Here is a 26,885-nt window from a genome sequence, read left to right on the forward strand (position 1 = left end):
ATAAATAAACAAAATCTTTTTTTTTTTAAGTTCAAGCAAGATAAGTACAAAGAACATGATATCTAGGCACATTGTAGTAAGACTGCTAAAATATAAAGACAAAAAGAAAATCTTAATTGCTAAAATACAAAGAGAAAAAAATCTTTTTTAAAATATTTTATTTATTTATTTTGACAGAGAGAGATCACAATCAGGCAGAAAGGCAGGCAGAGAAAGAGGGGGAAGCAGGATCCCTGCTGAGCAGAGAGCCCGATGCGGGGCTCGATCCCAGGACCCTGAGACCATGACCTGAGCTGAAAGCAGAGGCTTTAACCCACTGAGCCACCCAGGCACCCCAAGAGAAAAAAATCTTAATAGTCAGAGGAAAAAGGAGGAGTAAGGACACTAAAATGAACAGCTGAATTCTGCACAGAAACAGCAGAATCCAGAAAACAAGAAAATCATACAAAGTGCTGAAAGAAAATAATTTCCAAACCAGAATTCTACAGACCCAGTAAAAAAATCCTTCAGAAATAAAGGTGATATATGTGGAATTCTCAGTATGATAAAGAGGTTGACAAATCTTATCCACAAAAAAGTCAAATACAAAACTAGACAAGTTATTGTTGACCATTGCAGTGTTCTGGAAAGTAACCAAAGGTAGACAACAAACTGTTACAACTTCAGTTAAGGGCAGCAGGAGTCTGCAGTCTTCTTGCCCAGGGCACTCACCCTCCACACCGCCAGCTTCCACCTGATCATCACCCTTCATTTGGGGGCCCCCATCTGATCAAGAGAGACACCACACTCCCTACCCACACACAGATCAATCTGCAAATAGTGAGGAGAGTTTTGGGCTCAAGAAGTTTCAGCACAATCTCTACCAAAATCACTGGCTAAAGCACTAAGTTATGCAGACACTAGGAAGCCAGGTTAAAAAATAAAAATAAGGGACGCCTGGGTGGCTCAGTTGGTTAAACTACTACTTTCAGCTCAGGTCATGTTCCCAGGGTCCTGGGATTCAGCCCTGCATCGGGTTCCACATTCAGTGGGGAACCTGCTTCTCCCTCTCCCTCTGACTGTAGCTCCCCCTACTTGTGGTAGCGCTCACTCGCGCTCTCCCTGTCTCTCTCTCTGTCACATAAGTAAATAAAAATCTTTTAAATAAGTAAAAATAAGAATTTTTCTAATCTGAAAAGAAAAAACAGCAGCTGTACTCCATGAGACAGACAGATTGTAGTGGGAGTGATAGATTCCACAGTTTAGGTCCAGAAAAGTTATTAAAACAGAGCAAAACAAAGCAAAAAACAAATACTCAGAAAATGCTCATTTTTTCAACAACAAAAGCAAACATGCAAAGCATAGGGGCGTGGTAATTCTGTGTGGCACCCTGATGATCTTGCATATCTCCACAAAGGATACATAGGCAAGAACTGACTACATCTGACCTCTGTCTTGGCAGAATACCCTGTGATTCTCCTGGAGCAAGGGGAGAAACAGCTGGTATGGAGCGTCTGTGAGGCATTTTCTGATCCCTATCTTTTTGTTTGTTTGTTTGTTTGTTTGTTTGTTGTTTTTAAAGATTTTGTTTATTTATTTGACAGAGAGAATTCACAAGTAGGCAGAGAGGCAGGCCAGGGAGGGGGTGGTGGGAAGCAGGATCATGACCTGAGCCAAAGGCAGATGCTTTAACCCACTGAGCCACCCAGGTGCCCCTTCTGATCCATATCCTAAGGGAGACTTCAACAAAGCCATTTTTCATCTATCTCCCCAGTTGCAGTTGGGCACAGAACTTTCTACCTTGTCTCCACTCAGCTTACAGCTTCAGAATTCTATACAAGTCTACAAACCTGCTTGGCTGTAATTTTAGAGATGACTCCTCAATGGCAGAGTGTTCCACTGCCTGTGTCACCTGTCATCCGGTCCCTCTGGTTTGGTGTCTGTCATCTTGTGAGACCAGAGACATGATCTGACACTACACTGATCTTGCTTTTGTTGAATGTGTAAGTAACATACTATCTGAATCCATTTGGGCTCATTTTTTCCTTACCAGCTGAATCTATGGAAATGCCAAAGCCTAGAAGCCACAGTGCTGCTATTCAGGAACCACTTGACAACTTGACACAAAGAAAATGGTAAGTTTGACACACAAGTGAGAGCAGTCAAGAGAATCTGACTTTGAGAGATCTAGATATTCAATTTAGTAGTCAAAAGCTTCAGAGCACCTATTAGGAGTATGTTCAAAGAATTATAGGAAACTATGCTCAAATGATTAGAGGAAAATATGACAATTCATCAAACACAGAGTTTCAATGAAGAAGCAGAAACTACATAAAATACCCAAATGGGAATTCCTAAGTTTAAAGATTAAAGAACTGACATGAAAACTTTACCACGTGGGGCAGCTGGGTGGCTCAGTTGTTAAGCATCTGGGCTCAATAGCAGAGATGAAAGAGATGAAAGAGGAACGAATCAGCAAACTCAAAGATAAAGCAATATAAAGTACCGAATCCAAATAATAGAAAGAAAAACTGAAGAAAAATTAACATAGCTGCATGTACTGGGAGATGCCACCAAGTGTGATAACTTAAGTGTAATGAGACTCCCAGAAAGAAAAGAGTTAAAGAAGTAAGAAGAAAAAAATAATGACTGAAATATTCCCATATTTGGTGAAAAATATTAATCTACAGAACCAGGAAGCTCAACAAACTCCAAACAGGACAGACAGACAGGGACCCATACCTAGATACACCCTAGTCAAACTGTTCCAAGCTACAGACAAAAAAATCTTGAAGGCAACAAGAGAAAAGCGATTCATCATGTACAAGGGACCAGCAATTCACTTAATGGCTGACACGTCATCAGACTCAATGGAAGCCAGAAAGCAAGAGGTGACATTTTCAAAGTGTTGAAAGAAAAAAACTGTCACTGAGTAATTCTGTTTCCAGAAAAACTAGACTTGAAAATAAAGTTAAAATAAAGACATTCTTACATGTATTTACTTCTTAGTGTCCTTGAACATTGGTGTACTTCAAAGAACTTTGAGGCTAAAGTAAGAAAAATGAAAAAGAATGTTCCAAGAAAAGAAGCACATCCATATGGAGATCTGGATGACATTTTGATCAAGAATTTCTTTCTTTTTAGAGTATACTGTGTTCGTGTTGCAGATACTTCTACACTGTGATATTTTAAAGAATCATTGAGTTTCTGGGGCACTCCCAAGGTTGGGGGTGGGTGGTAAAGGGAATGTAACTCTATGCATTATGAATATATTTATTTTCAAGTTGAAAAAAAATAAAGACATTCTCAGATAAAGAATGAGAGAATTTGTTCCTAGTGGGCCAAACTTAACAAGAAATACTAATGGAAAACTTCCAGGTAGAACAAAATAACTCAAATCTACAAGAAGAAACAAAGAATGAAGGAAATCAAAATACAAAAATGGATTTTAATACTCCGCTTTAATTTTTTTAAGAGAGAGAGAGAAAGCACGGGGTCAGGGAGGGGCAGCGGGAGAGGGAGCAAGAGAGAATTGTAAGCAGGCTCCACACCCAGCATGGAGTACCATGTGGGCCCAATCTCACAACCTTAAGAAATCAGGAGAATCAGGAGTCGGATGCTTGACCAAGACACCCAGGCACTCCTCAGTACTCCACTTTAAACAATGGATAATCACCTAGATATAAAATCAGTAAGGAAACATGGGATTTGAACTATACTTCAGACCAAACGGACCTAACAGACATATACAGAACTTTCTATTCAACAGCAGCAAAATACACATTCCTCACAAGCACACATGGAACATTCTCAAGGACAGATCATGTTAGATACAAAATAGGTCTTAGCAAATTTAAGAAGATTGAAATTTTATCAATATCTTTTCCAACGACAATAGTATAAAACTAGAAACCAGTAACAGGAAGAAAATTGGAAAATTTATATATTCATATTGGAAATTAAGGATCACACTCCCGAACAACCAATGGGTCAAAGAAGAAATTTTAAAAATCTCTTGAGAGGATGCCTGGCTGGCTCAGTCAGTACAGCATGCAAATCTTGATCTTAGGACTGTAAGTTCAAATCCACATTTGGTGTAGAGAGTACTTAAAAATAAAAAAAAATTTAAATATCTTGAGGGGCACCTGTGTGGTACAGTCAATTAAGCGTCCAACTCTTGGTTTTGGTTCAGGTTGTGGATTCATGGTTGTGGGATTAAGCCTCACATAAGGCTCTATGCTCAGTGCAGAGTGTGCTTGAGACTCTCCCTCTCCATCTTCCCCTCCCATCCATGCTCACCCTCTCACTCACTCTCTCTTTCTCTCTCTCAAATAAATAAATCTTTAAAAAAATATCTTGAGGGGTGCCTGGGTGGCTCAGTTGGTTAAATGACTACCTTTGGCTCAGATCATGATCCCAGGGTCCTGAGATCAAGCCCTGTATCGGGCCCCCTGCTCAGCAGGAAGCCACTTCTCACTCTCCCACTCCCCCATCTTGTATCCCCTCTCTCACGGCCTCTCTCTGTCAAATAAATAAATAAAATCTTTTTTAAAAATCTTGATACACACAAAAGTGGAAACACAACTTAAAAAAAAAGTTACTGGGTACAACAAAAGCAGTTCTAAGAAGGAGGCTTTTAGCAATAAATACCTACATTTAAGAAAAGGAAAGATTTCAAGTAAACAACCTAACTCTATACTTTAAGGTCTTATAAAAAGAACTAAGTCCAGGGGCACCTGGGTGGCTCAGTCAGTTAAGCATCTGCCTTTGCTCAGGTCATGATCTCAGGGTCCTGCTCCATGGGGAACCTGCTTCTCCCTCTCCCTCTCTCCCTCTGCCGCTCCCCCAACTTGTGCACTCTCACTCACCCTCTCTCAGATAAATAAACAAAATCTTAAAAAAAGAAACCAAGACTATAAAAAACAGAGAAAAGATCAACAAAACTGTTTTCTTGAAAAGATAAACAAAAGTGACAAACATTCAGCTAAGACTCAGGAAAAAAAGAGAAGATTCAAAAAATAAAATAAAATTAGAAATGAAAGAGGGGACATTAAAACCAATATCACAGAAATACAAAGGATCATTAAGGGACTACTATGAACAATTATATGTCAACAAATTGGATAACCTAGAAGAAACAGGTGAATTCCTAGAAACACACAACCTAACAAGACTGAATCAGAAAGAAAAAGAAAGTCTGAACAGATCAATAATGAGTAAGGAGATTGAATCTGTAATCAAAACCCACACACACAGAAAAGTGCTGAACTAGATAGTTTCACTGGTTAATTTTACCAAACATTTGAAATATTAATGTCAAGTCTACTTAAACTCTTCCAAAAATTGAATAGGAACGAATGATCCCAAACTGTTTTAGGAAGTAAGCATTCTCCTGACACCAAAGCCAGGTAAGAACACTACAAAAAAAAAAAAAGAAAAGAAAATTACAGGCCAATATCAGAAATGAGCATAGATGCAAAAAGCCTCAACAAAATACTAGCAAACTGAATTCATATTAAGAAGATCATACACCATGATCAAGTGGGATATTTCCCTGAGATGCAAGGATAGTTCAATATCTGTAAATCAATATGATACACTACAGGAACGAATGAAGGATTAAAATCAGAATAATCTCATAGATGCATAAAAAGCATTTGAAAAAAGTTCAACATCCTTTTATGATTTAAAAAAAAAAACTCAACAAATTATGTTATAGGAATGTACCTCAACATAATGAAGGTGATCTATGACAAGCCCACAGTTAGTATCATGCTCAGTGGTGAAAGGTTGAAAGATTTCCTCTAAGATCAGAAAACAAAACAAAACAAAACAAAAAGACAAAGGTGCCCACTCTTACCATTTTAAAAAAGATTTTATTTATTTATTTGAGAGAGATTGAGCACACACAAGCAGGAGGAGGGGCAGAGGGAGAGGAAGAAAGAGAAGGTAACTCCCCTCTGAGTGCAAGGCCCAATGTGGGGTTCAATCCCAGGACCCTGAGCTGAAGTCAGACACTTAACCAACTGGGCTACCCAGGCACCCCCACACCCCCACCATTTCTATTCAACATATTACTGAAAGTCCAGAGCAATTAGGTAAGAAAAAAAAATAAAAGGCATCCAAATAATAAAGGAAATGGTAAAACTATACCCTAAAGAATTCACCAAAAACTGTTAGAACTAATAAATGCATTCAGTGATGTTGCAGGATATAAAATCAACACTAAAAAATCTGCCATTTCTATACGCTAGCAATATACTATTCAAAAAGAAATTAAGTTAATGATCCCACTAACAATCATATCAAAACAATAAAATATTTAGGATTAAATTTAACTAAGAAGGTGAAAGATCTGTACAGTGAAAACTATAAAACAATTTCTGAAGGAAATTGAAGATGACACAAACAAATGGAAAGATAACCAATATTCATGGATTAGAAGAATTAATATTGTTTAAATGTTCACAGTACCCAAAACAATCTCTATCAGAATTCCAATGGCATTTTTCACAGAATTAGAAAAAAACACTCCTAAAATTCATATGGAACCACAAAAGACCCCAGATAGCCAAAGCAATCTTGAGCAAGAAAAACAAAACTGGAGCTATCAGGCTTCCTGATTTTCAATTGTATTACAAAGCTATAGCAATCAGGAGTCCCTGGCAAGGGAAGAGTGTCAGAGGCAGAAGCAACAAAGTTCCCGGAGCTTCTCCAAGGCTGCTGTCAGGGTTGCCTGTTAGGCCACCCCCTCCCTGCCTGGCAAAGGCAATGGCTTCCAAACTCCTGCGCACAGTCATCCTTTGGCTTCCAGCATCTCTCCAGCAGCTACTTCTTGTGCAGGAACATCAAAGCCAGCATCACCCAAGTTGGTGATATGGCAAAGCAGTACAGGGAGAAAGGTCTTGTGGTTCCAGGTCATGTGATCACCCGCCTAATGATGCCAGAGCTGGAGAACGGGCCTGGCCGCACTGGCTGCTGGACAGTTTTCCTACAACATTAGTCCAGGCTGAAGCCCTGGACAAAAGCTGTGAGCTGGATCTAACATGGTGATCACTTTGAACGTTGTGCTGGAGACACTCAAAGATCATCTCCACTGACGTTGGAGTCACCTCCTAGTTAACCGGGACTTCAATCCACCTGCTGTGCGTGGGACTGATGACGTCATGGGGGAACGATTAGTCCAGCAGATGGATGATGACCCCGAAGCTGGGCAAAGCCAGTAACTGAATTATACAAGAGCTAAGGAGCGCTTCGCTGATTTTCTGCAGTGGAAACTAACAGAATCTGGGCCTATGTTCACACACTTTTCTCGAGCATGATCACACCTATTCAGTCCAAAGCAGCAGCAGAACCAGGAAAATGTCATTCATTTGGTCGTCTGTGTAGTATTGGTGCGGTGTCCAAGTTCAAAGCTAGTGGGCAGAGCTCACAGCGGCTTTCCTAGCCTAGATGGTAAGCTGACATGAAAACAAATGAGTAGAAAGCCTTCCTGAAGAGGCTCCTCTCTGCCTTTTGCACAAGAAGGGTCCCCTACACATGTCTCAGATGCCTCTGCACATCTCAAGCCCTTCACTTCACAGGAAAGCAAGTACAGGCTGGATTTCAAAGGGCATCTAACCGACACCCTAGCTGATTTCTTAGCAGCCTTTTCACATGTGAGGGCGTTGGCCTCTGGTTCCCCCGCCTCCCAAAGGCTGCTGAACCACAGCACCGGAAAGCCTTGTCCCAAGTTCTCTGGCACGTGCCTTCCGTACTGCTTTTATCCCTCCCAGATCCCTTTCTAAGAGCTGAGAGCAAGGGGAGGGTGTCAGATTGCTTCCTGCACCAGGAACTGAGTTCAGCAGGTCTACTTACCTGGCTGGGCTGACCGTCGTGGGTTGACCCTCCTCTTTTCTTTCATTGTGAAAAAATAAAATCCTCAAGGTGCCTGGGTGGCTCAGTTGGTTAAGCATCTGCCTTTGACTCAGGTCGTGGTCTCGGGGTCCTGGGATCGAGCCCTGAGTTGGGCTCCCTGCTCAGCGGGGAGTCTGCTTCTCTCCCACTGCCCCCTGTCCCCCAGCTCATGTTCTCTCATGCTCGCTCTCCATATCTCAAAAGAATAAATAAAATATGTTTTAAAAATAAAAATAAAATAGGGGTGCCTAGGTGGCCCAGAGGGTTAAGCCTCTGCCTTCAGCTCAGGTCATGGTCTCAGGGTCCTGGGATCGAGTCCCACATCGGGCTCTCTGCTCAGCAGGGCTCCTGCTTCCTGCTCTCTCTCTGCCTGCCTCTCTGCCTACTTGTGATCTCTCTCTCTCTCTGTGTGTGTGTGTCAAATAAGTAATTAAAATCTTTAAAAAAATAAAAATAAAATCCTCAAAGTCTTTGGGAGTCTTCAAAAAAAAATGGGAGAGACTTACCTACATAAATGTGAAAGGATCATATCTGGTGTATAGAAGTAATAAGACCATATGAAACTGCTGCACTAAAAGAATAGTTTAACTTTTTATTCAAGAGGAAAAAAATGCTTTTTTGAAATGCTGCTAAATATTGACGCTGACACTGGTTTCCTCCTGTCAGTGACTGGAGCCTGGGGGTGAGGGAAATGTTACCCAAACTGAGCATGACAGCTTTATGGCTATGGGAAAACAAATTCTTAAAACTTTTTACTATTCCAAAGATGCCTTCTATGGGGTGGCCATTCAATCTAGAAATATAGATAATACAATTTTGTCATTCTTTTTAATGTAATATCAATAAACCATTTATTAAAGAAAAAATGCTACATGAATCAAAATAGCATGTCATTCTGACATAAAAATAAACACATAGACTAATGGAACAGAATACTCCAGAAATAAACTCACTTATATATGGTCGATTAATCTTTGATGAGGGTGCCAAGAAACACAATAGTGTTTGTAATGGTATTGGGAACTGGAGAGCTACAATCAAAAGAACAACACTGGATCCCTATTGGACCCACCATACACAAAAATAAACTCAAAATGGATTAAAGACTTAATCATAAAACCTGAAACCATAAAACTATGAGAAGGAAACATAGTGAGAATGCTCCTTGACATTGGTCTTGACAACAATTTTTTAGATGTGACACCAAAAGCACAGGCAACAAAAGCAGAAATAGACAAGTGGGACCACATCAAACTAAAACACTTCTGCACAGGGAAGGAAATAATCACCCAAATGAAAAGGCAACCTAGAGAATGGGAGAAAATATTTGCAAACCATGTATCTGATAAAGGGTTAATATCCAAAATATGTAAGGAACTCATACAACTCAACACCAAATAATTAAATCAACTTTAAAATTGGCAAAGGACCTGAATACACATTTCTCCAAAGAAGACATACAGATGGCCAATAGGTACATGAAAAGGTAATCCACGTCACGTCACTAATCATCAGGGAAATGCAAATCAAAACCATGATGAGATACCACCTCACACCTGTTAGGATGCCTGTTATTTGGTGAGAATGTAAGTTGGTACAGTCAATATGGGGAAAAGTATGAGATTCCTCAAAATATTAAAAATAGAACCACCATATGATCTAGGAATCCCACTCGTGATTATTTATCCAAAGGAATTGAAACCAGGATCCCAAAGAGATATCTGCACTCCCCGGCTCACTGCAGCGATATTCACAATAGCCAAGAAACAGAAATAACCCGACGTCCGACGTCCGTCAACAGATGAATGGATGAAGAGAATATGGTCTATACATACAAGAGAATATCATTCAGCCTAAAAAAGGCGGAAATCTTGCCATGGGCAACAACACGGGCGGACCTGGAGGACGTGATGCTAAGGGAAATAAGCCACGTGCAGAGAGACTGATACTATATGACTTCATATGTTGATCTAAAATAGTCAAACTCATAGGAACAGAGAGTAGAATGGTGGTTGCCAGGGCCTAGTGGGAGGGGAAAATGGAGAAAAAATGGTTAAAGGATAGAAAGTTTTAGTTATGTAGGATAAATACCAAGATCTACACGGCATAGCGCCTCTAGCTAACAGCACTGTATTGTATGCCTAAAATTTGCTCAGAGGGGGACGCCTGGGTGGCTCAGTCGGCTAAGCCTTTGGCTCAGGTCATGATCCGGGGGTCCTGGGATTGAGTCCCGAGTCGGGCTCCTTGTTCAGTAGGAAGGCTGTTTCTCCCTCTCACTCTGCCTACTTGTGCCTCTATCTCTCTGTCAAATAAAAAACAATTTTTTTTTAATTTGCTTAGGGTGCACTTGGGGGGCTCAGTTGTTGCACATCTGCCTTCAGCTCAGGTCATGGTCCCGGGGTCCTGGGATGGGGCCCCGCATCAGGCTCCTTTGCTTGACAGGGAGCCTGCTTCCTCCTCTGCTTGTGCTCTCTCTCACTGTCAAATAAATGAATAAAATATTTTTTTAATTTGCTCAGAGGGTAGATATTATGTTAAGTGTACTCAACACACATCATCATCATCAAGGCAGGAGAAAATTTTATGGCATAGATTGTGGTGATAGTTTCTCTTTTTTTTTTAAAACACATAATGTATTATTATCCCCAGGAGTGCAGGTGTGTGAATCGTCAGGCTTACACACTTCACAGCGCTCACCGTAGCACATGTCCTCCCCAATGTCCATAACCCAGCCACCCCGCCCCTCCCACACTCCTCCACTCCAGCAACCCTCAGTTTGTTTCCTGAGACTGAGTCTCTTATGGTCTGTCTCCCTCCCTGGTCCCATCTGGTTTCATTTTTTCACTCCCTGCCCCCCACGGCCCCCAACCCTTCTTCTCAAATTCCTCATATCAGGAAGATCATATGATGATTGTCTTTCGCTGAATGACTTATTCAGCTCAGCATAATACCCTCTAGTTCCACCCATGTCATTGCAAATGACAAGATTTTGTCCTTTTTGATGGCTGAGTAGTATTCCATGGTATACATACAACACATCTTCTTTTTTTTTTTTTTTAAAGATTTTATTTATTTGTCAGAGAGACAGAGGGAGTGAGAGCGAGCACAGGCAGACAGAATGGCAGGCAGAGACAGAGGGAGAAGCAGGCTCCCTGCCGAGCAAGGAGCCCGATGTGGGACTCGAACCCAGGACGCTGGGATCATGACCTGAGCCGAAGGCAGCTGCTTAACCAACTGAGCCACCCAGGCGTCCCTACACCACATCTTCTTTATCCATTCATCTGTTGATGGACATCTAGGCTCTTTCCATAGTTTGGCTATTGTGGACATTGCGGCTATAAACATTCGGGTGTACGTGCCCCTTCGGATCACTCCATTTGTGTCTTTAGGATAAATATGTGGTGATGGTTTCACAAGTACACTTAGCCCCAAACTCATCGAGTTGTATATGTTACGTATGGACAGCTTTTCAGATGTCAATCACACCTCAATAGGTGGTTTTTTAAAAGGTAAAAGAGGAAGAGGAAAAAAAGACAATCCTGAAGAATGATTACAAAATAAGAGATAACTCGGCGCGCCTGGGTGGCTCAGTGGGTTAAAGCCTCTGCCTTCGGCTCAGGTCATGATCCCAGAGTCCTGGGATCAAGCCCTGCATCGGACCCTCTCCTCCATGGGAAGCCTGCTTCCTCCTCTCTGCCTGCTTCTCTGCCTCCTTGTGATCTCTGTCTGTCAAATAAATAAAATCTTAAAAAAGAGAGAGATAACTAAAATAGTAGCAAAACTACAAAGAAAAAAAGAGTAACATAAAAGGGTGGTGGTTATCTCTAGGAATGAAGTAGAGTCATAGTTTGGACAAGGTACAAGGGATGTTCTGAAGTTATGACGATGTTTGATTTTGTGCAACTGGCTGTATATGTGTTATATTTCACAATAAAAGGCTTCAGAAGGATTCAGCCAAGCTGGCATGTAGCTATACACACCCAGTTCATTACTGCCTCTACAGTATAGTACCCCAATAAATGATAGCAGCACAAGAATATAAACAGGAAACACAACCTGATAACACAGTTAGCCCTTAAATAGCTGAAAATCAGACATAACCCTATTGGTTATTGCTTCCCCTCCCCTGCCCAGCCTCCACTGTCAAACAGAGGCAGGCTAAGGTTTTTGCTTTCAGCGGATCAGGAAGGGTAGGCACATAACTTTGTCTCAGTTAGCAATATGGAGGGAGGGTCCGCCCCGTATTCTCCCAACCCAATATCCCCAGATCAAGTAAATAAAACAAGTCCTAGCTAACTGGGGAATTCCCATAGTAACTGGCCCAGCCATGGGACCCAGAACCTTCATCAGTGCTTTAGACCACAGCAATACCTGCCACTAGATGGCACCAAACCCCAGCCAGGATCAGAACAGATTTGGACCGTCTGATAGACTTGCCCCATTCATTTCATTAATCCCACAACGACAATTTCACATGTCATGCGACTGAACTTCTTGTCAGCTATCTATGGCATTATGGTTTATCTGTTCTACCGTTGATGGGCATTTGGGTAGTTTCCAGCCCTTGGTTATTATAAACAAATCTGCTATTTATTTAATTAGATCATCTTTAATTTCTTTCAACAATGTTTTGTCATTTTCAGCAGACAAGTTTGTACCTCCTCAGCTAAACATATTCCCAAGTATTTTGCTCTGTTTGCTGCTATTTTAAATAGGACTGTTTTCTTAATTTCATTTCAAATTGCTAGTAGATACAAACACAACCAATTTTGCATGTTGATCTTAACATCCTGAACTTTGCTGAATTTTTATTACCTTCAACATTTTTTTGTGGATTCCTTAGGATTTTCTGTATGTATGATCACACCATCTGCAGACAGAGATAGTTCCACTTCTTTCTTTCCAGTATAAAGGTCTTATGTGTCTTTTTGTTGCCTAATTGGATGTCTTTTGTCTTTTTCTTGTCTCATTTCTGTGGCTAGCACCTCCAGCACAATGTTCAGAAGTGGCAAAAGTGGTCATTCTTACCTTATTCCTGATCTTAGGGAGAAAGTCATTGAGTACAATGTTAGTCATGGGTTTCAAATGCCCTTTATCATGTTGAGAAAGTTCCCTTCTAATCCCAGATTTCTGCGTGTTCTATCACGAAACAGGTGTTGAGTTATGTCTGATGCATTTTCTGTCAGGAATCTTTGGATCCACATTCATAAGGGATATTGCTTTAGCTTTCTTGTGATGTCTTTGTCTTGCTCTGACATCAAGGTAATGCTCACGAAAGGTCTCATAGAATGAATTAGGAAGTATTTCCTCTTCTTCTATTATTTGAATGAGTTTAGGAAGGATTGGTGTCAATTCTTTAAATGAAGCCATCCCGTCTAGGACTTCTCTTTTGGGAGGGTTTTGATTACTGATTTACTTGGTCCATTTGAGCTGCTTTAACAGAATGCCACGGACAGGTGGCTTATAAACAACAGAAATTTGTTTCTCATTTGTTCTGGATCTAGAAATTTGAGATCGCGGGGCCAGCATGGTCAGGTGAGAGCTCTGTTCCTGACTGCAGACTTCTCCTGGCATCCTCATGTGAGGGAAGGGGCAAGCCCAAGCAAGCTCCCTGGGGCCTCTTAACGCACTGAGCCACCGAGGCGCCCTCCCTGGAGCCTCTTAAAGGCACTAATCCCATTCATCCCAATCACCTCCCAAATGCCCGACCTCCTAATACCATCCTTTGGGAGGTCAGGGTTTCAACATACGAATTTTAGGGGAACACAAACATTCAGATCACAGCACTATTCAATCTCTTTACTCATGATAGGTCTGTGGAGATTTTCTATTCCTTCTTGAATCCATTTTAATAGTCTGTGTTTCTAGGAATTTGTCCATTTCATCAAAGTTACCTAACTTGTTGGCATACAATTATTCATAGTATTCTCTTAGGATCCTTTAATGGGGGAGTTCAAGCTAATGTTATTAATAATCCCACTGTTCACATCTTACTAATAAACATATTTTTAAGGATGACAATTTAATGCCACATATATAAACAAAAAAACATTCTTGGGGCGCCTGGGTGACTCAGTGGGGTAAAGCCTCTGCCTTCAGCTCAGGTCATGATCTCAGGATCCTGGGATCGAGCCCCACATCGGGCTCCCTGCTCAGCGGGGAGTATGCTTGTCCCTCTCCCTCTACCTCTTGCCCCCACTCACGCTGTCTCAAATAAAAACCTAAAAAAAGGAAGAAGAAAATACACTTCACTCAATTTCAGAAAAAAAATCCCAGGCTTCTCTAACTCCTGGTCCAGGCATCAATACTCTCCTAAGAGATTTCCTTTGTTGAAAGAGAATATCGAAGCTTAGGAGGGAACGTTTGATAGGGAAAGATTTCAAGTATTTTCCTAGCTTTTCAGTTCATCTTTTATATATACTCCAATTATATGTTAAACAGCAATCGGTCATCTGGAAGCACATCTGTCTTAGTTTTTTTGCCCCGGGCAGCACCCTACTGAACAGATGTTTGCAGACTGTGCCTTTAAACTCGCAAGCAAAATCTCACTGCTGTTAAGATGCAAGCTCACCGCTGAAACTGACCTTTCAATCAGATCATGGAAATACCACGACAGCAGACACTGAAGAATCAGAGGCCATTTTTATTTTATTTTACTTTATTTTATTTATTTATTTTTGAGAAAGTGGCAGTGGTGGGGCAGAGGGAGAGAGAGAGAAATAAGTGGGCTCCTGGCTAGGTGTGGAGCCAGATGTGGGGCTCAGGCTACTTGCTTTGATAGCCAGGGCTGCTTATTACTCACGAAAACTACAGGGAAGTTTGTTTCCTTCTTCAACAAGGACTTCCAACAAATAACAAGAGAAAGAGGAAAAGAAGAAAATGAACAGTAAAGGAGGTGGAACCCTGAGGATGTGTATTAATAGACACAATATTTACTACTTAAAGTACCTGTTACATAAAACAGAGCTCTAGAAATGCAGAATGACTTTTTTTTATTAACACATAATGTATTATTAGCCCCAGGGGTACAGGTCTGTGAAATCGCCAGGCTTACACACTTCACAGCACTCACCATGGCACATACCCTCCCCAAGGTCCACCATCCAGCCACCCATCCCCCTACACCCCTCCACTCTAGCAACCCTCAGTTTATTTCCTGAGATTAAGAGTCTCTTATGGTTTGTCTCCCTCTCTGGTTTTCTCTTGTTTTGCTTTTCCCTCCCTGCCCCTATGATCCTCCGTTTTGTTTCTTAAATTTCAGGAGTGAGCTCGTATGATTATTGTCTTTCTCTGATTGACTTATTTCGCTCAGCACAATACCCTCTAGTTCCATCCATGTCATTCGAAATGGCAAGACTTTGTTTTCTTTTGATGGCTGCATAGTATTCCATTGTATATATGAACCACATCGTCTTTATCCATTCATCTGTTAGTGGACATCTAGGATCTTTCCATAGTTTGGCTATTGTGGACATTGCTGCTAGAAACACTGGGGTGCAGGTGTCCCTTTGGATCACTACATTTGTATCTTTGGGGTAAGTACCCAGTAGTGCGATTGCTGGGTGGTAAGGTAGCTCAATTTTCAACTTTTTGAGGAATCTCCATACCGTTTTCCAGAGTGGCTGAAATGCAGAGTAACTTAAAAAAAATACTCAAAAAAAGAAAGAAACCCGATGTTCACATGCTCACTACTCAGCTGTTACACGAAAGAATAATTAAGCCACTACATAAAAATACACACTCACGTGATCTGCCATCTGGACTAGACTAACAGCAGCTTCAGAGGAGGAGGTGCGAAAACAATCTCGAGGACCCACATGCACACATGTGCGGGCACGCGCACACGGTCCCTCCTGACGAGCACTACTACTGACACCTGCCGGAGTCGCTGTCCCCGCCCGTGCTTGGGAGACCAGATGAGAATTCAGCCAGCTCCCAGGAGCCCCTCCAGGGCAGCCGCAGCTCTGCTGTCACCTCCTGCACGTGGAGACTGAGGCCCCGGGAGGCCCAGGGACGCTGCACACCCTCCGCGGCCCCGCAGCCCTGCCTGCCGCTCACCCCGCCTGGGCATGTGGGACCCCGGCAGCTCCGGCTCAGCCCTGTTCCCTTCCTAGCACATCAGTGATCACCAGGCACCTGAGGCGTCCCCCTGGAGAGCCAGTCCTGCTTCTCTCGGCCCCAGCAGACACCACCTCCGGGCCGCGCTAGCCAGCCAGGCGGACTCTGAACAAACAGGCTGTTCTACCTATCAGAGTCATACATGCAAATTAGAGTCACTTAGCAACTACGCAAATACAAAAGGAAACCGTAATTACAGGCAACCCCACCAGCCACATCCACCCAAATGGTGCAAGGCTGCCTCTCCCGGCCGCAGCAGCCCCCAGCCCTTCACACCCGGCCGCCAGGCTTCATCTGTTCCTTGCCCCCCATCACTTTCCATGCAGCTGGAGTCTGTGTTTCAGTTACCAGCGACGGAAAACCGCTTTCTTACGGTGCCGTTTGGGATCCCCCGGATTTCTGGCCACGTGGGCCGGCGGGTAACAGCCCGTGCTGTGGTCCCAGCAGCAAGAATGACTTGGGCTTTGGCAGGCTGTGCCTCGAGTTCTCGGTCTCTGCCTCCCAAAGCCAGGGTGCTGAAGATCAAGGAGCCACAGATCATTAGGTAGGCAGGCTGCTTCCCCTCACAGAAAGGATCCAACCACTCCTTCTGGAAGCCCAAAGGAAAGCCAGCAGGGGAGAAAGCGGAATCCCGGGTTTCTAGGTGAGTGGCCCGCTGGAAAGTCATGGCTGTCCAGTGTACAGCTGCTCCCACACGGGCCACAAGGAGGCAGGGGGCACGGGCAGCCCAGGAGGGGACGCTTCAGAAGAGCAGACCCTGACTCAGCCTGGGGCCCGGGCACCAACACCCGTCCAAGCTCCTGGCCGCCGTGGTGGGGCGCCACGACCAGGACCTGAGGAAAGTGCCCCAGGAAGAGAACGCCGGCCTCTCTCACTGCTCCTGGGTCCCATCCTCCTCCTTTCAATTCCCTCTGAAGAGGAAGCCAGTCCGCGGAGGACCCCCCCACGCCTTCGTCCATGCCCCTCAGAAAGCACAAAGCCCCTCCCTCCACAGCCGGGGCGCCCAATGGGCCTGCGACCCCGTCCCACCGTGGCCCGCAACCTTCCTTCTCCTGCCCATGGCCACCCAGCGGTGGCCAGCTGGAGCCAAGGTGTCCCAAGCAGCAGCAGTCCCCACGCCTGCAAGGAGCACCCAGCAGCCACCACCACCCCAGGGAATGAGTCCCTCAACAGAGCGGCCAGCCCTGGAGACCCCGCTCTTCCTCCGCCTGTGTCCTAGACTATGTGCTCCAGAAGATGGCCCTGCGCTAGGCTGAACAGTGGCCCAAAAGATACAGGCATGAGCTAATGCCAGAACTTGGGATTATGACCGGAGCTGGAAAGAGTCCTTGTGGATCTAATGAAGATAAAGGATTTCCAAATGAGCTCATCCTGGATGACGCGGGTGGGCCCCAAGCCAGTGACTGGTGTGCTTCTAAGAGACGAGGAGAGATGACACGGGAAGAAGGAGAGGCCGTGTCACTACAGAGGCAGAGACTGGGGCAACACATCCACCAGCCAAGAACAGCAGGGGCCACCCCCAAGAGGCCAGGAGAGAGGCCTGGAACTGATCTGACCTCCAAGGCACCCTGACTACAGAACCATGAAAGAATGACTTGTTTTAAGCCAAGTCGGTCATTTGCTACAGCAGCCAAGGGAAATGCACACATTCCTTCCCAAAAACTAAAAGTGCTCTTGCAGAAAAACTACAGGGTCAGGACTGGGACACAGCACCCGGAAGCCTTAAACACCTTCCCATGGAACAGCTGCCTGCACACACCCAGCAAACCCCTGGCCCAGGCTCGTCTTCAGAACCAGCTGCTGACCAGGTCGCCTTCAGTGACATCCCGTTCCCAACCCGGGGAGACCGTGGCATACTTCTGTTGTCCTTGCCTGACAACGGCAGGCTTGATGCCCTTGGCTTTGACATCGAGGAAACATCCAGAATCTTGCAAAACAACAGTAAGCAGCCCTCTAGTGTTTGTAACCTGCCCATGGTCACCCAGGGGCTTCCCTTCCCAAGGCTGGGGCATTTGGGGCTGGAGCAGGGAACAGCATCGCAAGCCTCTGCAGCATGACGAATCACAGCCACCATCACTCACGCCAGGCGGCAACACGCTCAGGGAGGACAAGAGCGCGCTGCGGGGTTCGGGTGTTAGCGTGCGCGTGAGAAACGTCACAACCACAGTAAACCCCAGGCCATGAAGGAAAGGTGGAGAACCGTGGCCACATTAAGATGACAGACTTCAAGTCCAAAACCCACCTGCACCGACGCAGAGCAAGAGGAGATACGTGCAGTTTCTATCACACATGAGAGCCAGTCCCACTAATGACCAAAGAGCTCAAAGACACTGAGGAGCAGAAGACTAACAGCTCAACAGAAAAATGGGCAAAACACACAAACAAGCCATTAACCGCAAAATCAGAAAGGATCCTTCAAGCTCTGAAGAGATGCTCAGGCTCACTGTGACCAGAGAGCCACGTGCCGGACAGATGGCCAAAGCCTACAGGTTGGACACCCCCACCACGGGCAAGGCTCTGAGGAAGCAGGGGCGACACACGGGCCCCATGCACCCATTGGCAACTGCTCCACGGGGCGGCTTCGAAGAATCTGACCCAAAGACACACGTCAGTGACACGCGAAGATGTTCGTCGCAGCATCGCTCGTGACACTGAGTGGTAACGACCCACACGGGCCTCACGAGTGAATATCTGCCATCCAATGGCGAGGCAGCCCCCACACGGAACAGCACACGGCCCACGAGTGCCCTGATGCCACGGCGTGCAGGAGCTCACGGGTGAGGAGAACCTTCTGCCCGCAGCAGCTCGAGGAGTTCCTGGAGAGCCCTGGCCGTGATTCTGGACTTGGCCATGGAAGAAGAGGAAGCCCCAGAGACAAGTGGTCCAAGCAGACAGAACAAACCAGAAGAGCAGAGCCTCGGGCCCGGTGGGTTCCAAGCGACAGGGCAGACGCGGGCCAGCAGCCGGGGCAGCTGAAGCGGAAGGTCCCAGAGCTAGCTCGTGGGGCGCTGTTCCGGGCCGCCCGCCCCCCAGGCAGCCCCTACTCGATGCACTCCATGACGTGGATCTGCAGCGTGTCCATATCCGGAGCCCGGTACTGGCACTTGGGGCAACAGAAGTCAGGCGGCTCCTCGGGGGGGCTTCTCCTCTGGCTGGGCAAGGCCAGGTGGAAGGAGGGGTGAGCTGGGGAAAGAGAGGAGGCGGCACGGAGTGCTGCGACTTGACAGGACCGTCGGGTCTGAGCTCTGGGGTCACCACCACCAGCTCCTCCCCCCCTCGCCCCGCTGCCCCCGCAGCAGTACTACCCTCCGGAGGGCACCCTGCCCTCTCCACCCTCCTGCAGCTCCCTCACCTGGGCTGGGGGGCAAGGGGACCTGGGAGACCTCCACGTGTCGCTTCCTCAGGTCTTCGATCCTTTGAGAAGAGAAACCATCTGGTCAACAGAGCCGGCAGGCTGGGGCAGGACGAGGGGCAACAAGCGCCAGCTCAGAAGCCGCCACATGTGGGTGGCTACCACCACAGCCCCCGGCCCCCGGCCCCGCTCCTTGCAAGGCTGGACGGCGAGGCCCACCTGGCCGACTCCTGGCAGCTGGCCTTCAGCCTGCTGTACTCCCTCTGCAGCTGCTCCAGCTGCTCCTGCAGGAGCTCCTTCCTCTCTGCCAGCTTCTCCCGCGCCTGCCTCTCAGCCTGGAAGTCGGCCTTGTAGATATCCGCCTGGCAGACACAAGAGGGGCCGCGTGCGCCGTCCGTCAGCCGCCCGCCGGCCGCCCGTCCGACTCTCCGTGCTGGGGGACATGGAGGAGGTCCAGCTCCCAGGCTCCCAGGCTCCATGGTGCAGGGCAAGGCTGCCCCGAGAGTGCCAGTGCCGACAGAGGGCTCCAGGGGCTTCTGAGAAGCCCCGGCCCACAGACGCCAGTGACACACGAGGTCCCAGTGCTCACAGGCCCCGCCGGCCACAGGGGGGCGCCCTCACCTGCGCCTTTAGCACAGGGACCGTCTCCATCACGGCCTTGTGCTGCTCGGCCTCCTCCTTCAGTTTGTCGATCACTTCCTGCTTGGCCGCCAGGGCCTCCTCCGCTTGCTGGAGCTGCTGCTTGAGGTCCTCCAGCTGCATTCCCTAGAAATGGGCAAGGGGAAAGTGAGGGAGCCCCAGCCAGCCCAGGGCAGGAGCCGGGCCACCACCAGGCCAGTGGCTGCCCCAGGTGACAAGAGCCAAAAGCAACAAGAGACGAGTCCCGGCTGGCCACCAGGCGTCAGCGCAGGCAGGGCACAGGAAAGGCAGAGGGTGTGGGGGGACCTCTGAGGTCAGGGGGCACAACTTCCTGCCCAGCTCAACACTCCCTTCCCGGACTCCTCAGCCACACAGCCTGCCTCCAGCCCCTCCAGGGACAAGGCCATCCTCCTCTGTGGGAGCTGGTGTCCCGCACTAATGCTGTCCCCTTACAAGCGTGTCCCCACCCACAGAGAGAGCACCGAGAGGCCCGCCCAGTCTGCCCCATGTCCTGCCCTGAGCTGTTGCGCTGCGACCCTGAAAAAGCTCTGACACAATTCTCTCAAGTCTTCAGGAAGGAACTCGCACTCCGACAGTCCTAAATTCGGGGCAGCAGCGCCCTGGGCCCTTGTGTTTCTCAGCCGCAAGGAGAGGAACCCAGGCACATCCGTGGTGGCCAGTCCCGGAGACGTGCCCGCCACAGGCACTCGGTTTCACTTGCTGCTCACCGTGCTGCTCTTGACATGGCTGTCGTACTCCTGGAAGAGCTGGTGATAGGCCACCTGCAGCTGGGCCAGCTTCCGCCTGTGGAAGAGGAGCCTCCGCTGAAGAAACAAGCGCCCTGTGCTCCGCCACCACGCTTCCGCTCGCAAGCCCACCCCCTCCACGCCTGTCCCCAGCACAGGGGCCTCCAGGGGCCTCTGTGCCTACAGGCCCTCTGCCCTCGGGCCGGCTTCAGCACATGGTGAGCACGCTTTGTGTTAAGGCTACCGTTTGTCGAAACAAGGACCGATTAGAATCAGGTGGAACGGCCCCGTGAGAAGCAGAAAGGGACGGGAGAGAGGCTGAGGACGAGAAGAGGCTCGAAGGCCGCCGGTTACGGGCCACGCTGCGGCCACGCGGGAGGACCCGAGCGTGGGCCGGAGAGCACGGATCCCTGTCTCAGAGCCGGGTCACATTGGGGCTGGTGGCGGGGAGGCCCGTGGGGCCCTGGTGTCCTCGCGTGGGCCCGGGCCACTCACTTATCCTCCGAGGCTGCTTGGCGCTCCATGCGCAGGGCCGCCTCCACGCTCTGGCTCTGCATCCGCAGCTGGTCCACCTGCACGCTGTGCTGCTGCTGCAGCGCCGCCCGCTCGCTCTCCAGCTGCTGCGCCTGCTCACTGGCCGCCCGGGCCCTGGCGCGGAAGGGGACGGTCACAGCAGGGCCCCAGCGCGCCCGGCCGAGCCCACGGCAGGGGAAGATGGAAGCCGGTTAACCGAACACAGGACTATCGCAGAGAGCCTGGCTTGGGGCTGACTCCTTCCCTCCCACTCCCTGTTCTAGAAGCTCAATGGCTCAGCTGCAGTCCCAAAGGCACACATCTGGAAGAGGAGCCTCCCACCCGCCTGGCCATGGCCATGGCTGCCACAGCCCGGCATCCTCGGAGCCGTATCACCCACAGCCCCCAGTCTCCAAGCTCCACTCTCCTATGTCCCCACAGCTCCCCAGATCTCCAGTCCAAGGCTCTGGCCACGTCGCCCTGCTGGCCCAAAGCCCTGCACAGTCCCCACTGCAGAGGCAACAGGGGCTGCCGGGAATGGCCACTGGTTTCGCTGTTTCTCTGCACCTGTCCAAATACGCTGAGCACATTTCTGACACTGACATCGCCATACGGAGCTGCTGTCCGCCCGGGGCCCTGGAATAAGGGGGACAACAGGACATGCCCAGGGCTCGGGGGCCTCTGTATGTGTGTGTGTGTGAAGCAGAAAGCTCTCCAAATGGCCACACCAAGTGCCCTGAGACCCCAGCAAGGCCTCTGTGTCCAAGCTGGCCAGCTCAGCACATCTAGGGCCCACTGTGAGGGGAGGGACACAAACAGACACTGCTCAGGAGCCCACAGGTGCCGCCATAAATGTCCGCGTGGTGTCACGAATGGCCCCAAGTTGCCTCTAGCGGGTTCCTTCATGTACATAGGAAAACACAGGCAGAAAAGACGCCCAATTGTCCTAAAAGTGATGCATGTGATTTCAGAAAGCTGGAGACACAGAGGAGTCCATGGGACAACGGAGAAGGTGAGCAGGCCGAGGCCAGAGTGACGCCTTCCCTCCCGCTTCCAGACGGAAGCACGTCCACGTGCTGTCGCCGGTCGCAGACTACGGAGGACTCGCTCCCGCCCTCTCCCCTCCTCTCCTCTCCCCTCCCCTCCCCTCCCCTCCTGCGGGAAAGGCCGCAGCACTCGGCCCAGCACGGGGCCCCGTCACGCATCGCCGGGAGAGCAGCACCCGCCATCGGGCGGGCCCGCCTTGCTCTCTGGAGGGCAGCGCCCCGGCGGCAGCAGAGCCCAGGAACGCGGCGTGCCCTGACCCGCCCATCGCGCCTGCGGGAAGCCCACGTGGCAGCAAGGAGCAGCCGGCCAGCCACCGACTTGGGCAGGCCACTCACAAACCTGGCCATCAGGCGGCACGTGGGCAGCGGGCCTTCTGATGGTGGTCCCTGTGCCTGGACAGAGGAACCCTCTGGAGGCTCTGAAGATGCCTCCCTCCTCTCGGGTACCTGAGCAGCAGCCCTGGCGGGCTTTCCCTCCCCACTCACCTGCCCTCCAAAGCCTGCCGCTCCTTGTTGGCGGCCTCCAAACGACTCTGGCTCTCCTGGAGCTCCCCCAGCAAGGATGTCACCTGGGCTTTCACGGAGGCCTTGTCCTCGGCCATCTGCTGCGTGAAGAAAAGCCACTTCCTATCAGTGATGCCTCCTCACCAGTTGCCCACCCCTGGCACCCCCGAGCCCCAGGGCAGTGGGCAGGGATAAAGACATGTCACCACCGCTCACCTCAGAAGCCTCCCAAGATGCCTCCCCATCCCTGCAGAGACAGGCACAGAGTGGCCTCACAGTCACGAGGACAGAGCCTGGCAGGACGTGGTGCCAAGGGAGGCTGGACCTGAAGACAGCGTCAACATGCGCGCTCCCGCCCACAAGCCGAGGCTACCAGAGCCAAGATGGCCAGCCGCTTTCCAGAGGCTCTCTACCAGGGCCAAAACTCGAGAGTTGCCCAAACACCCGATGGCCGGTCTCCCTTATCGCACTGTCCAGGCCAGGTCCCCCATTACCTTAGGCGGCTCAAGCCCAGAGTCGGCGCCTCAGTCCCCCACGGCCAGACCCCCCCCCGCCCCCAGGAAACTGCCACTCCTGCCTTCCATGCCCCTGGCCCTGGCTTCCTGCGCACAGGCACACAGCACGCCTGCCATCCTGCCCTTCTGCTCTGCATCTCCAGACACAGGTCTGGTCTCCAGGCCCACCGGACCCCTGCAGGTCGGAGCACTGGCCAAGTCACACCTCCAAGACAGACTCTTCTCGGGGACCTCAGCTTAACTATCCAGCCACCTGCCCTACACTCCGCGTCGCCTGGGCCTGCCAACAGACCCTGTGGGCCAGTGTCCACTCCGGCCAGCCTCCCCGGGGGCTGGAGGGACTTCCACCTGGGCCCTCCTCCACTCCTGCACCTGGAGGAGTTTCCTGGGCCTTCCATAAAGGATTGCAAGGTGGGGACCATAAGACAACAGTAACGTACTGTCGCTCCGAAGTCCAGGAGCAAGCAAGGGCAGGGCTGGCGCCTTCTGAGGGGCCTGGAGGGGACCCCCCACTCTCTGCCTCCGTCATCACAAGGCTGTCTTCCCTGGATGTCTCTGTGCCTGTTTCTCTCCCATTAAGGACAGCGATCATGGGATTTAGTATGACCACATCCGAACTTCATTACTTCTGCAAAGACCCTATTTCCAAATAAGATCATGTTCTGAAATACAGGGTTTAGGATGTGGACATTCCTTTTGGGGGCACACAACTCCACCCCATAATACCCCCCCATACTCTACAGTCAACAGGAAACCAGATAATGTCTCACACTAGTACAGCAGCCCCTACCGTTCCTGTGACACTTGGGTCAAAGCCCCAATCTTCCCACTGGCCCTACTAAGCCCACATAACCTGCCCCTACAGCCCCTACCATGACTCTCCCCGCCCACCCCGCAGCCACCTTCACACAGCTTCAGCCACATTTGCCTCTACGGTGTGCCCTGAAAATGACAGGCATGTCACTACCTCAGGACCTTTGTACATGCTTTCCTCCTGCCTCTAAAACAGGCTTTCCTCAGATACCCCATGTGGCTTAGCCCCTCACTGTGTTCTGGTCCTTACTAGAATGCACCTCAGCGAAGGTCTCCCCACTGAACAGTGCAAACACCCCCCACCACTTGGCCTGTCACATCAACGTGTCCCCTGGATATTTAGCAGCGCCCTCAGAAACAGCATGGCCGACAGCTACAAGAAGCCAGTTCCATCCACAGCCCCCCTTCCTGTCAGCTGATGGCAAATCCATCTTCCAGCTACCAGGACAAAAACCTCAGTGTTCCTCTTGACTCCTCCCTGTGTCTCACTTTGTGTATGATCTTTCTCTGTCAAATAAATAAAGTTAAAAAATATATATATACTGTGTCTAGTTGAGGACACCAAACAATGTTAACTATTTCAGATGTGACAGTGGTATTGCAGTTATCTCTCTTTTAAGCCCTTTCTTAGACACAGACACTGAAATGTTTACCGATGAAATCATATGGCGTCTAGAATTTGCTTCAAATTAACAGGGGAACTCCAGGTGTGTCCTCGGTAATGAAAACACGCATCCACACCCAAAGATTCACAGCAGCACTACTGGGGGCACCTGGCTGGCTCAGTTGGAGAGGTATGTGAATCTTGATATCGGGGTCATGAGTTCAAGCCTCACACCGGGTATAGAGATTACATAAATAAATAAAACTCCTAAAAAGTACATAGTAGCATCCCCCCCAAAATCTTGATGCTGAATGAGAGAAGCCAGATGTGAGGGGCACATCCCATGGGATCCCAGAAGATGCAAACCTGGAGACAGAAAGCAGACTGGACAGTGCTGGGGGCTGAGGGAGAGGGTGCATAGTACTGGCTAATGGGGCCGGGGTTTACTGGCAGGGCGGTGGCAGGGAAGGATGAACGTGTTCTAGAACCAGAGAGTGATGATGGTTATACAAGTCTATAAACATACCAAAAAAACAGGGATTCTGTACTTTAAAAAAAAAAAAAAAAAGATTTTATTTATTTATTTGTCAGAGAGAGAGAGATCCCAAGTAGGCAGAGAGGCAGGCAGAGAGAGAGGAGGAAGCAGGCTCTCCGCTGAGCAGAGAGCCCGATGCGGGGCTCCATCCCAGGACCCCGAGACCATGACCTGAGCTGAAGGCAGAGGTTCAACCCACTGAGCCACCCAGGTGCCCCAATTCTGTACTTTAAAACAATGAATTTTACGGTATGTGACTTTTATCTCAGTAAAGCTGTTATAAAAAACTTCCACCCTACGTTTCTACCAGCTTCTCCAGTGACGGGCACCTGCGCCATGCCCAGGTTTCGGAGCCAGGCTCTTTAGACAGGTGCACCTGCTGGGAGGCTGCTGAGTCAGGGGTAAGCACATCTGCAACTTGAAGAGAAAATGCCGACTCGTTTTTCCAAGTACTGGCACCAGCTGACGCTGTCACCAGCAACACGAAGCCACGTCTGCTCCGATAGCCACTACTGACGGACTTGTCAGCTGTGAGGCCAGCATCCCTCAACGTGGGTGGGGCAAGAGGGGAGGCTCTGAAGGCATTTAGCAAAGAGCCCTGAGGCTACCTGTTCAAGCCTAGGATGGGTTGAATGGTGGCGCCCAAAAGATACGTCCACACCCTAACCCCCAGTACCTACGGATGAGACCTGACGAGGAGACAGGGCTTTGCAGACACAATCAAGTTACAATCAAGATCAAGTCATGCTGGAGGGGAGGATCCAATGACTGTAATACACACAAAATAGGCACAAAATGACTGACTTGGGGCGCCTGGGTGGCTCAGTGGGTTAAAGCCTCTGCCTTGGGCTCAGGTTATGATCTCAGGGTCCTGGGATCGAGCCCCACATCGGGCTCTCTGCTCAGCGGGAAGCCTGCTTCCCCCTTCTCTCTCTCTGCCTGCCTCTCTGCCTACTTGTGATCTGTCAAATAAATAAATAAAATCTTAAAAAAAAAAAGAAGAGGAGGAGAGACATACAAACACACAGTGAGGTGATGTGACAACACCGAGGGACACAGGGACACGGAGGAATAAATCTACAAGTCAAAGAAGGCCAAGGACCACAGGCACAGCCTGAGGCTGGGAAAGCCGCCTGGAACAGGTTCTCCCCCTGGGGCCCCCAGAATGCACCAACCCTGCCCATGTCTCGCTCTTGGGCTTCTGGGAGACAATACAGGTCTCTTTCCTTAGCCGCCCAGTTTGGGGTCCCCTGTCAGGGTCGCCCAAGGCACCCGGTACACCCCTTCCCGAGCGCCATGACAGGCCATCTCTGTTGATCACATGACTCCTGGCAGGGCCGAACTGGGCCACACTCTCAGCTTCGTGTCCCCGGGGACGGGGATGTGCGGAGACCAAAGTCAGCCCCGCGGGAGCTCCAGGCTGACAGGACCGCGACCGCGCTCAAGTCCCCCGACAGCACCGCTCAGGGAGACTTCTCTGATGGCGGGGCCCGAGGTGGGCTGTCACCCCCAGGCCGCGGGAGAAACGGCCAGTCCACAGCCCCGCCGGCCAGGGGCCCCGGAAGCTGCCGCCCGCTGCATCCTGGCAGCAGACGTGGCCCCGCGCCCCCCGCGTCCTTGCCAAT

General features: G+C 49.1%; 1 protein-coding gene and 1 pseudogene across 2 annotated transcripts in view; one reads left to right on the plus strand and one right to left on the minus strand.

Annotated features, from left to right (window-relative positions):
- Window positions 1–6,784: 6,784 nt before the first annotated feature.
- On the plus strand, window positions 6,785–7,426 carry LOC132007668 (adenylate kinase 4, mitochondrial-like; annotated as a pseudogene).
- Window positions 7,427–14,533: 7,107 nt separating this feature from the next.
- Window positions 14,534–26,885, minus strand: part of IKBKG (inhibitor of nuclear factor kappa B kinase regulatory subunit gamma) — an 18,563-nt gene continuing 6,211 nt past the window's right edge. The window contains exons 4-10 of one of the 2 annotated variants that reach the window (XM_059384878.1): window positions 22,776–22,891; window positions 21,226–21,378; window positions 20,713–20,788; window positions 19,967–20,110; window positions 19,565–19,707; window positions 19,346–19,407; window positions 14,534–19,176 (exon numbers count right to left, since the gene is read on the minus strand). In XM_059384878.1, the coding sequence (XP_059240861.1) occupies window positions 19,034–19,176; window positions 19,346–19,407; window positions 19,565–19,707; window positions 19,967–20,110; window positions 20,713–20,788; window positions 21,226–21,378; window positions 22,776–22,891 (837 nt within the window). In that variant the 3' untranslated portion in view covers window positions 14,534–19,033. Of the gene's footprint in view, window positions 19,177–19,345; window positions 19,408–19,564; window positions 19,708–19,966; window positions 20,111–20,712; window positions 20,789–21,225; window positions 21,379–22,775; window positions 22,895–26,885 lie in introns of both variants that reach the window. The other variant, XM_059384877.1, reaches the window with a different exon arrangement.

The sequence above is a fragment of the Mustela nigripes genome, chromosome X, assembly GCF_022355385.1.
Source record: "Mustela nigripes isolate SB6536 chromosome X, MUSNIG.SB6536, whole genome shotgun sequence".
Lineage (NCBI taxonomy): Eukaryota > Metazoa > Chordata > Mammalia > Carnivora > Mustelidae > Mustela > Mustela nigripes.